This window comes from Siniperca chuatsi, linkage group LG8, assembly GCF_020085105.1.
Source record: "Siniperca chuatsi isolate FFG_IHB_CAS linkage group LG8, ASM2008510v1, whole genome shotgun sequence".
NCBI classification, from domain to species: Eukaryota; Metazoa; Chordata; class Actinopteri; order Centrarchiformes; family Sinipercidae; genus Siniperca; species Siniperca chuatsi.
In genome coordinates this window covers 19,381,738-19,393,955 of record NC_058049.1, presented here as the reverse complement: position 1 = coordinate 19,393,955, position 12,218 = coordinate 19,381,738, and the positions used below count along the sequence as shown (strand labels likewise).

General features: G+C 40.7%; 1 protein-coding gene across 1 annotated transcript; it reads left to right on the top strand.

The window, feature by feature from the left end:
* The first annotated feature begins 688 nt into the window (after window positions 1-688).
* neurl1b (neuralized E3 ubiquitin protein ligase 1B) lies at window positions 689-11,322 on the top strand. The gene is made up of 6 exons (XM_044205800.1): window positions 689-1,084; window positions 5,144-5,388; window positions 5,485-5,818; window positions 7,453-8,193; window positions 9,243-9,368; window positions 10,095-11,322. Exons 1-6 carry the CDS (start codon window positions 1,060-1,062, stop codon window positions 10,340-10,342), a joined length of 1,719 nt encoding a protein of 572 aa, XP_044061735.1. The 5' UTR covers window positions 689-1,059; the 3' UTR covers window positions 10,343-11,322.
* The last annotated feature ends 896 nt before the right edge of the window (window positions 11,323-12,218 follow it).

Here is a 12,218-nt window from a genome sequence, read left to right as displayed (position 1 = left end):
CCTCTAGTTCAGCCACATGTTTTCCAATTTGAACATTATATTGACACCAAGGAATAATACTTTGCACACATCTGCATTTTCATTTCTTAAACAGCAGGCTTTGTTCAGAATATTTGACACACAGCTGTTGTAGTGCCTCAGGCTTTAATTCTCCACTATGGGAGTTTCACACTCCCTTCACTCATGGTCTCAGTCCTACAAACCCTGCAGGCCGTGACTCCTCAGAGAGCGCTGTGGTCCAGAAGACAGGAAACAGCTTAAGAGAAGCCCAGCAGTCAAGGCTGTGGGAGGGCAGAGGATAGGGTGGGAAACAGGGGATTTCCTCATATGGCGCTTGGACTTTTATCAAAAGTGTGTAGTACATATCTGTTTGTCCAAAATATGAATATGTGATTATTGAAGGGTTGTCGACCTCACCATGATGGGTCTGTGGGATCTGTGATCTGACACCAAGAATGAATAATCATGTACATTTCTTTACTCTGTATTCAGATCAGTTTAACCCCTTCAGGATGACACTCAAAAGCAAAAGATTTTGGAAACAGCCATGATCAGTGATCTAGTAATCATTTTTCTTGTCATCAAAGATTGCACCCTGCTGTCTGCCTGACCCCTCTATATGCAAATGTACTGACAAACCGCCTTCCTTTAGATTACACATCCCCTTCAAGCATGATGTTTGTCCTATAGGCTCATTAGGCTTCATCACAGGCTTTGAGTGAATAATTAAATGAATTATTCAGAGGCTCTGTGATGCTCTTGAGGGGGATCTCTGCTTACTGTGTCTTTAAAGTCGTGCAGAGGGGAGCCCATACTAAAGAAAGGAGGGGGCTGCTGTGCGCCAGTTGGAGGTGTCTGCCTGTCGCAGCGGCTTGGGGTTGACATTAAGGAGAGCGTGTCCATGCTTCAGCGGGGACATACAGCGCAATTTGAAGGCATTGACACTCCGACTGAGCTGGTTCCAGGCAGATACTCATCAGACCGAGGATACATGGATAGACAGAGATATATTGCAATCGGAATTAACTTGTCAGCCGGTGCGAGGAATCTCTGGATATAATGGGGAATACGACACCTAAACCAGGTGAGACTTGTTAATGTATCATTCACGAGGCTTGTAATGCACTCACACGAAGCGGTGTCTATGTGAAACAGCTTCATAGCCAGAGATACACATGGCTAGTCCTAATCCATCTAGTTGTGTTCGCTCTGCGTAGAGACGCGCTTCCCATCACGGGGGAGCTGAGCGTGATTCCCAGGGAGCGAGTCCAAACAAGCGCTCCTGCTCCCGCGTTTCTCTGAAAATGCACTTTTTACCCATCATTTATAGAATTATGATCAGTGATGTAGCCTTAAATGAAAAACAAAGACAGTAGGCAAATGAAGGGCGACAATTGACTTGTTGGTTATCATCATAACGCAAGCAGCACCATCATCACCAAAAGTCATTAATATTATCAGAAAGGCTTCTTTGTCCTAATAAAAACATTAGTTTTATCTTTGAGAATGTATATTAAGTATTGTTTTATCAGTGAAATCCTCTTAAATGCAGAGAACAAGTAGGCAAGTTGACCTCCATTGCATCCCTGATTGTAACAGACAAATGACCAATTTCCAAATTACTTGAAATGACCGCAGCCTGTGCACTAAATGGCTCCTCAGTTTCTGCTTTATGAGTGTCACCATACTGTGGTGCACAATCACAATCTTTCTTGCAGGTTTGTGTCACTTGCTATATATTACAGTGTGTAAATCTGGCATTTATTTCAGACAGGAATTACTATTTTTTGCCTGTTTTTTTTCTTTTTTTTTTCTTTTTTTTTTTTTTTTGCCATGTAGCCCACAACGTTGTTTCATTAATCCAAATTGGAAATTGCAGCATTACAGAAGCTAAGTCATACATGAATCACAAAACAAACAACATGGGGACATAAATAAGAGACAACATAAGAGCTTGATAAGAAAATAGAATAAGAAAAAACATAAATGACTACAATCTTAACTAGAAACTGAACAAAAAATATGACCGTACTCTATAAACAACTATATTGCCGGTAATATTCTGTAGTTATCCCAAAGTGTCAAAGCTGTCTTATATAAAGTACAATCTCAAGTGATTGCCAATGAATTATTCCTGCATGTGACTTGATTGTCAGCCCCAGTTTTTTCATAAATCAGTATAAGCTCTCAGAATATCACTTTGTCATGACACCTAAAGCACATTACTTGATAATCAGTTCCCCATATCACTTTGATTTAATGTCTGTCACACTCCCACGCCCCCAACAGACCCACTCGGCTGCTAAACGATGTGGTTGCTGCCACTGGAGCCAGCTGACGTAGGGTTTGGACTGAGAACAGTTAGTCACAGAGGAGCAGGATAAGCTTGGGTCCTATTGCTTGCACTGTATGGTTTCAGTTAACATGGAATTAATAGAATATCTGCGTTTACTGGGTCTATATTAGAGATGTGCACAATATATCCGAGGGAATCTTTTTATAAGTTCATTTCTCGAGTCATTTTGCAGGCCTATATGTGATGAAGACGTGAGAAGACTATCAAGTGATGTTGTGTTTTTACCAGGAAATTTATGTTCACAACTTCTAGAAACAAAAATGTAACAAAACCAACCCTGAAATTCCCTTAAAATCCACTAGGCACATGTCTTGCTCAGTCAATGAGTTACAGTATGATGAATACATACAGCCAAGAGATATGAGAGAAAAAAGAGCCTGATCATCTTGTGGCCAAAGATAACTCTGAAGAATGCATATAATCAGTTTTACATTTGAAAAAGCTTCCCTTGGCACAGCAGTGTGTCTTGTGCAGTCTTATGATTGCAAGTATTTGTGCTTTTTTCTTTCATTACGAGGACAACAGGGAGACAACAGGACACTATTCCAACTGTCTCTCTAAAAGTAATTGAACCGCATGTGGTAGCAGAAATATACTGTATATAACCGCATTTCTGATCAGCTGTGTGAACCGGTCTCTTCTTTGTACCCTCTCCCACTTTCATTTCCGTCTGTCTCGACACTTTCCAGTCCTAAATTCAAAGATGTATTTCTGGCTCTCTTCTATCTGTTGCTGTTCTCATGACTTTGGTGGTCCATCCACAAGTATCACTGACAGTGCTGAACAGCACTAACACATGACACTGTTGCTAAACACATTAAAAAAGTTTTCACACCAACAGGATTTCCATAGTCCAACATCAACCTGTGCCTCATGATGAGGAACATAGGCAGTCTGAGTAGTTTATCCATCGCTGACATTGACCTAGCCCCAATTTGTGCCTCTTATCTATTAACATTACATTGGAGTCAAGATAAGCATCCAGTTTTGCAAAACAATATCTTTGAAGGTAATTTAACAACACTTACCGCTGTTCTGAAGGTATTTTCAGAATCCTCAAAGATTTAACCATCTGGTATTCCTTCAACTGAACCTTAAAAAGGATTTTTAACCTTTTTCTCTAGCTTCGACTATATTTCCTATCTAGGAAGCTGGAAATGAATTTTCTTGTAAACAAACAGTTAGTTTATATTTATACTAGGAAACACAGAAACTGGGGAAACAGGTTCAAAATAATTTTTTGTCGTGCTGAGGATGGAAGTGTTTTTCATCCCAATGGTTATTTATAATGGTTTTTAATGATTCTGGAAATGCCTTCAGAACAGATGTGTTGATAAACGTCCCTCTGGGTTTTTCAAAGATCGGCGGGTATTTATTTATCAGGAAATTGAATGCTTAGTTCTGTGACTCAAATGTAATGTTAATACATGAGAGGCACAAACTGGGGATAACACTGACCATGACCTGTTGTGCTATGCCTTTCATCTAATAATGGCTAGTGTCTATATCATTGTAGGTCCTTTAACTGCAGAGTCCCAGTGCGTCATTCTATTGGAGGGGCAATTGAGCCTAAGACTTCTTTCTCCATATACTCTGACCAAAGTATATTTTACTCCCTCAAAAGCCAAATTCCCGGAGTAGAAAGGAAAAGGGCACCCGCACATCATTTGAGATGTTACAGATGTTCTTGCTGCTACATAGTTTAGAATATAATCAGTGATAATGTCTAATTTAGGAAATGTACTGTGGAACATTTCACTGAGTTATTGTCTTTACACCAGATCACAGTGAATTTTAAACAGAAATGTAATCACTCTGGCCCCCAGAGGAGAGTAGAAACACCGCCTTGTGTTGAATATTGGATTTCAGCCAGTCTATACCATAAACACTCCTCTACAGCTTTAATTTTATTTAATATTAAACACAAACAAACCGGATCTCATTTAAGCCAATGTTCAGTTTGTCTTGTGTGATTTCTGATCCTTGATAATTTGTTTTGTGATGCTCATGAAGAAATTCTTTTCCCAAGTAGGACATTGACTGTGAAGATGAGATCAAAGATTAACCCTTTTATTGGGGTATTTCTTTAAGCAGCAGGCAGTGTGTGATTCATTCTCCACTTCTGAAGATAACTGTAAGGGAATGAAAGGGGCTATTCAGGGTTTGTTTATGCTGTAGGCCAAGGGTGTGTGTAGCCCATAAATAAGAGGAAGACTTATCACGTCTCTTTTTTGTTGTTGTTATGTTTTCCCTTTGCTGTGATGCTACTAATATTGACGCTGCTCAAATCTATGTTGATTTTACATAAACCAAATGTCCTTTTTATGTTTCCCAGTCATATATACACATGGGTTTTGTCTAAATTTACCTTGTTTTATTTCTGTGATATAAATGTCCCATACGGATGTGGTAAGAAGACTGATTTGGGACAGTTTGCCTTTTTATACTGTAAATGTGGGTTACATGCTAAAAGAGACTATTTAATGTACTTGTTGAGAGGAGCAGAGAGGCTTCATAGTGTCAGTGTGGTAAAGGAAGTGTGTGAGACTGTGGGGCTCCTTTACATAACTGGCCTCTGCCCTCTAAACCAACGGCCACGGACCGCTTGCAAACCAGTTATTGCATGCTGATATGTTCGCCTCTTTTTCCAACAGCTGGTGTCACTAACATTGATGTTTGACCTTGTCTGAGTCACACAAAAACAGATCTGCTGTTCACATACCATGTTGCTCTCTAATTTGGTTGATCAGGTTGAATCATTGATGGCTGATCTTTTTGTACCCACAGATGCGACTCTGCAACCACGCCCGGCGGTCAGCAGGCAGTACTACACCCTGCCTAACAATGGGGCAGGTGTGGAGAGAAGAACGTCTGCTCCTCCGGTCAGTGTCAATGTGGAGTCACCCCGATTTCACCCCCATGCCAAAGGCAAGAATATCAGGCTGGATGGGCAGCTTCGCCGTGCCACACGCAAGAACAGCTTCTGTAATGGCATCACCTTCAGCCACAGGCCTGTCCACCTCTATGAGAAGGTTTGTTTTCAGCTTTATATTACACACTCTATTCTAGAGAGTAACAGCTTGAGTTAAAGAATACAACTCACATTTTGACTAATGCCATTAATTCAGGTGCGTCTTCGCCTGAATGGTGTGCACACTGGCTGGAGTGGAGCTCTACGCTTTGGTTTCACTAGTTTGGACCCCAGCGAATTGGTCACTACAGACATCCCCAAATACGCTTGCCCAGACCTGGTGACACGGCCCGGCTACTGGGCTAAAGCTCTGCCTGAGAGACTGGCCTTGAAGGACAACGTGTTGTCATTCTGGGCTGATCGTCATGGAAGAGTTTTCTACAGCATCAATGAAGGCGAGCCCATCCTCTTTCACTGTGGGCTCAGCATCGGCTGTCCTCTGTGGGCCATAATAGATATCTATGGCATCACTCAGGAGGTCACACTGCTTGGTAAGCATTTTATTATGTTGTTTACTTAATCTGTGAAAACACTCCTATAAAATACTTCTTGTTTTTGTTGTTTATGACTGCAGCCGAGAGGCAGGCAGAAGCTCACTCATATTCAAAAAGGGAAGTGAGAGGAACAAATTTCCCAACTGACTGGTCATGAGTCTGTACACGATCCGTCACTACAATTCATATATATCCAAAAGAGTAATGGATTTTTTTGGACAACTTTAAGAGCCAGCTAGAAGGCTGTGTATTCTGACCATGACTTTGACAACCCTGAAACCTCATGAACTTATTTTTATAGTGTCAACACATTCACAGCTAATTTAAGCAGCTTCCTGAGAGTTCAGAGAGCAGCTGTGCAATGAAGCTCTTCAGCAGTGGAGGCCAATATAGTAGGAGTAGGTATAGGGCCTGGGGCGGCTCAATGACTCAATGATCTATCTGTGTGACAAAAGTAGTTTCTAGACAAAAGTGTCTAGAAAACCAGAACCGCAACATACTGAGATAAACAGGACCGCGGGTCTCAATTCATCTTGAACCTCTCACTCCTAACCGCTCTCCCTGCTTCTCCTTTAACACTCTCTTACTATCACTTTCCCGCGCTTTGTCACTTTCTCCCTCTCCCTTCATTTCCACCACCCTCTCCCCTGTGGTTCCCTCTCGTACTCACTGGGTGTGTTTATCTTCAGTCTGACAGGAGCTATGGCCATGTTTGGTCAATGCGGCAGATCCCAGGAGCTTTGGTGAGGGGCCAGTGCACTCAACTGCTCCAGCATCACTAGAAATAGTAATAAAGGAATGTATCATAAGTCAAAGGGGGACTAGCCCCAGGCTTGTTTATATCAGCCCCACATACACAGAGAAATTCAGCTGTACTATGAACACTGTGCATGAAGTATGGCAGTTTAGTCAGCTCATGTTAACAAAGAAAAGAAATGAAATAGGGAGGTAGTGACTGTCAAATAAACAGCTGGCCAACACAACAGCTTATTTATACTTAAAACTAAGGTTTATTTAACTCCACAACAACATTACAACAAGAGCAGCATACAAGGTGCACTCAGCGTAGATGCTTATTCTAGCTTTCTTATTGGTTACTAGGAGTGTCCATCAACATGTATTATCTAATACCTTGACAGCGAACAGTGGCTTGCTGTGTGACAGACATGTTTAATCTTGTATTTCTCATCAGCTTGCTGTCAGTCACAGTGGGAAAAAGTGTTAAATAGCACTATAGTAGTGGATGTACAGTAAATATGTTAATGACAAATGTTAAAAAATTTGCAGAAATATCGTGTCATAATTTTCTATAGTATGTCAACATTTTTCTTAGTTTTGTTATATCATCTTCATGTAAAAACAATTGCCTCACCTCCTTGTTTGCACATCAAATACAACCCCAAAGTGACATAGCACACATAGGAAGCTGCTTACATGCAGGGACTGCAGTAACACATGCAGATAAGATCTTAGCAAACATTGGTTTTCCTCAGGCATCATAGTACAAAAAAGAACTCTAGAAAAAAGACAAAAGGAGCAAAAAGAAGGGAAGTGACCTGAGCTTACTTGGGACAGACCATATGATACTATGTCCAAGTCATGTACTTGTTTGCTCGTATTCTCCACCACAGAAAGCACCTTTGCTGAGAGTGTGGGATCCAGCTGCCTGAGTGCGGCCCGTCTGAGTGCCTATCTGCCCCAGAGTAGCCACGACTCAGCCAATTACAGCAACAATCAGCTGGAGAACAACCAGGCTGCTGCTGCCAAAATGGCCAACCTCCAGCTCACTAACTACACTCAGCTCATCCCCTGCTGCTCCTCCACCTCTTCCTCCTCCACACCATCCTCATCTGCCTCCACTGGATTCAGCGTCCCAAGGGTGGTCCGGGGCCTTCCTTCCCCGCTGGACAATGACTTGCACTTTCACCCGATCCGTGGCTCTGATGTAATACTCTCTGCAGACCGCTCAGCCGCCTGCATACACTTTCTGGACAGCAGTCGGACTCTGGTGTTCAGTGACCGGCCGCTGCATGTGGGTGAGACTTTGTACGTGGAAGTCGGCCACCTAGGCCTGCCCTACTTTGGGGCATTGTTGTTTGGTTTAACATCCTGTGACCCGGCTAATCTACACGCCGGGGACTTGCCGGCAGACCCTGAGGTTCTCCTGGATCGTAAAGAGTACTGGGTGGTGCACCGGGGCTTCCCCATGCCTTGCTCTGGAGATGTGCTCAGCTTCAGTCTGATGCCCAGCGGAGAGGTGCACCATGGGGTGAATGGAGTGGGACGTGGCAGGCTGCTCTGTGTGGACTCTTCTCAGGTCCTGTGGGCCTTTTTCACCCTGCATGGGGCTGTCAACAGACTCAGGATACTAGGTAAGCTGAGTGTATTTACAGCTGTTGTTTTTGCCATCTTGTAACACAATATACCAAATGGAATACTTGAAGTAAAGGTTTGACATTTTGGGAAATATTCTTATTCAGTTTCGTCCCCCGAGCTGGATGAGGAGATTCATACTACTTTCATATTTGTCTGTTAAATATAAGGCTACAGTCAGCAGCCGCTTAGCTTAGCACAAGGACTGGAAACAGGGGGTTATGTACTGGACTATTTCTTGGCTTTGTGCTGTTGCCACACAACAAGCAGAGACTCCAGGAGGTTATGGGTCACGGCCAAGAAATAGACCAGCACAAAGCCATCAGTAAAACAGTAAACTGTCATATAATGTGTTAATTAATGTGCTCAAGAAGTGCTGGTAGGCAGATTTTGAACCATATGGACAGAGCCAGGCTAGTTTCCTCCTGTTTCCATTCCTTGGAAAGACTGAGATGAAGCTAAGCTGCTGGCTGTAGCTTCATATTTAATGGACAGAAACAAGAGTGATATCAATCTTCTCTCATTCAACTCTCTGCAAAAAAGCAAATAAGCGTATTTCCCAAATGTCGAATTTTTATATTAAAATGATAAATGCCCAGAAAGGACATGCTCTTCAATTATCAGTCTATTCTTGAGTCTAGGCAGCTCCTGCAATTTATTTTTTCCCACACTAAAGGAATGCAGTTGAGTAATTTATGTCTGCATGTGTCTGTTCCGTTTAAAGCTGTGACCTATCTGTCCTACTCCCACATAAACTCCCATCATCTTCTGATCCAACAATATTATCCCCAGACAGAAACAACTAAAAGAAAATCACTCTATGAAACTTCAAGTAATATAACAAATATGCATATCTAATCTGACTGGTTAGGGCTGGTCAGCGTAAAGCTTTACACCCTAGCGTTACACTTGAACAGTTCAAGGACACTGTATTGAAACAATACCAACTACAGTTAAATATACACTTTGTCTGAATGCCACCTTTAAAGGCTTTACATGAGTCTCATTATCTGGTGTTTGTTCATGTGTATTTATCTTTGTGACACAGGAACACTGCAGTCCAGTCCTCCCTCCACATCCCCCAGCACTTCTCAGAGCAGCAGTCCAGATGACAGTGACTCAGACCTGGCGTTCAGTGTCAACAGATCCTCCTCTGCCTCTGAATCCTCTTTGGGTAGGTTACCAAATGATGACATCATGCCTAATGCTACAATGTATATAGAAGCCCTCGCAAGGTCACAGCAGGAAATCTGTTGGACTGTACTGTGACACTAGACGAGTCATGGGAAAGACGTTTTGTTTCACTTTTGAAGTGATAACAACAGATCTCTTTTCTTTTATGACAATTTCACATTGTTGGAGACATACCTCCATGATCTGGTACATACTAGAGCTGCAACGATTAGTCAATTAATTGATTGGTCAACAGACAGAAAATGAATTGCCAACTATTTTCATAATTGATCAGTCACTAAGCAATTTAAGTAAAAAATACAAACATTCTTTCATTTAAGCTTCTCATATGTGAACATTTGCTGCTGTTCTTTGGCTTAACATTATAGTGAATTGGATTTTTGGGGATTTTCAACTCTTTTTAATTGTTTTCTGATGTTATATATGCCAAACAATTAATTGAGAAAATAATCCACGGATTAGTTGATTGTGAAAGTACATACTGTTTTTGTTAAGTTTTAGTAATTTAGCAAAGATTAGATTCTAACATGGAAATTTGTATTTGGTATGGCTTATTCAAAAAAACACAGACTAAGAATAAATAATAGAATATATAAAAGCAACAGTATTGAAGATCTGAAAATGGCTTACAAGAACAAGTTATCTGTCTACATGCATCCATGTCTGCCCAATTCAGGACCCACACATTTTATTTCTTTCCCTCTAGTGACTGCTCCCAGCTCCCCTCTCAGTCCTCCTGTCTCTCCCACCCTCACTGCCTCAGAACTGCCCTCTGCTGGAAAAAATGGAGAATGCACCATTTGCTTCGACCAGGAGGTGGACACAGTCATCTACACCTGTGGACACATGTGTCTGTGCAACGACTGTGGGCTGAAGCTGAAGAGACAGATCAATGCATGCTGTCCAATATGTAGGAGGTCTATCAAAGATGTTATCAAAACATATCGGCCATGATGGTCCAGATGTTTAAGCAGGTGCTGGATGCCACCTGTGTCCCCTTCTCAGGCTTGGTTTGGACACAGATCTTGACCCCAACTGAAGATTAGCCACACCAGGACATAATTGTGCCTATATTTCCATTTTATATGCATTAACCATTTCTGGAGTAAGACTAGGCTATTCATACGCAGAACTGTGATGAAGCTCATCTTTCATAGACTGCATACATGAGCTCCTCTAATTTAGCTAAGAAAGAAGAAATTATTCATGTGTTCCCGTTTTGTATTTTCCATGTGATGTCACATGTATTTGCTGAGCAGAAACACCTGCTGTGAATATTTTGCCCTTACCCTCTTGTCCTAGATTTATGTGTGCTTCAGCAGAACATATGGACCGTAGTCTATGACTTCTAGTGCCTTAGGTTTTTGTCACATTGTGTGTCCATGTAATTATGCTAACAATCCTAGCCATATTTTCAATGTACAGTACAAAAAAGCTTGTGGTGAAAAAGGCACACAGATACAGAATGTATGCAATAACAGGTGTAATAGTAAGTGGGAAGATATAACTGTATGGTGAGTGTGTTCAGTGGCATGCTTTAAGAAAACTATGTTTGGAAAGTACAAAATGAAGAATCTGGTTTTGCACATTGAGAGATTAATAAAAGTGGACTAAGTGTGATTAAAATGTGTGTAGTTTCAGTTTCAAGAATGATACAACTTTCAACTCTGAAGCTTCACTTTTTAAGTAACTTATAAAATTTAAAGAAACACGTTTTCTTGACCACAATGACTTTTATTTAGCCCTTAGAGGAGCACACTCCTGATCTTCTAATAATGAGTAATCAGCCCTACTGTACTGTAAATTTCAATTGCAATTTAAAAATATGCACTAACATTTAATTGTTTGCTTTTATATTGGGAGTTGGATGAAAGGGCTGATATCAAGGTCATCTGTATACTGTAGCTGTTATCAATAAATATAGCTCCACTTTTGATTGTCATGACAATATTTTTTAGGGGAATTATCAAGCATTGCTGATACCACTAATGTACTTCTCTTAGAAAATATGAGCCAGCTATTTTTCTTTATGATATTTTGATAACTTTCTTTTAGTCTATATTTCATTTTTTTTATTAATTCATTTTTTTAATATTTACTCATCTGATGAAGATCACGTGATATAATCACACTCCAAGACACTGGAGTGACACTCCAGAACAGCTACTAAACTAACCTTGAGGTGAGACTGTTTTGTCAACTGCTGTTTTCAAGGTCAAGATTGAATTTGAAACCCAACTTTTAAGGCTACAAGTGCTCAGAAAAAAATCTAATTTTAACATCTTTAATTCCATGAAAACTGAGCAAATTCCATCTGCTGATGAAGATCATGTGATATGATAGAAAGAAAGAAAAAAATGAAAATGATAATTTTGTAGCATAACAAATTATTTTTTGTATTTATAGTTTTCATTTTTAAAAACTGCATATAGCTGTATAGCTCTAGGCTATAGACTACAGAAATTTTGACTTGTCATAGCAGGAAAAGCACAGGTGAAGCAAACTTTTTAACAATGGTAATCCCAGTAAGCCATGACAGTGCACAATATGAGGATCCTGGAACTAGCTCACTTAAATGTAATACAGTTGTTTTTAATGTTATTAATTACACTCATGCACTTCCTGCTATTCAATTCAATTCAATTCAATTTTTTATTTTTTTATTTATTTTTATTTATATAGCAGCAATTCATAAGAGAAGTTATCTCTTTGCGCTTTTCCTATAGAGCAGGTCTAGACCGTACTCTTCATGATATTAATTACAGAGACCCAACAAATCCCCCCATGAGCAATTAGACTCAATGGTGGGCGGCCATCTGCCGCTGCCTTG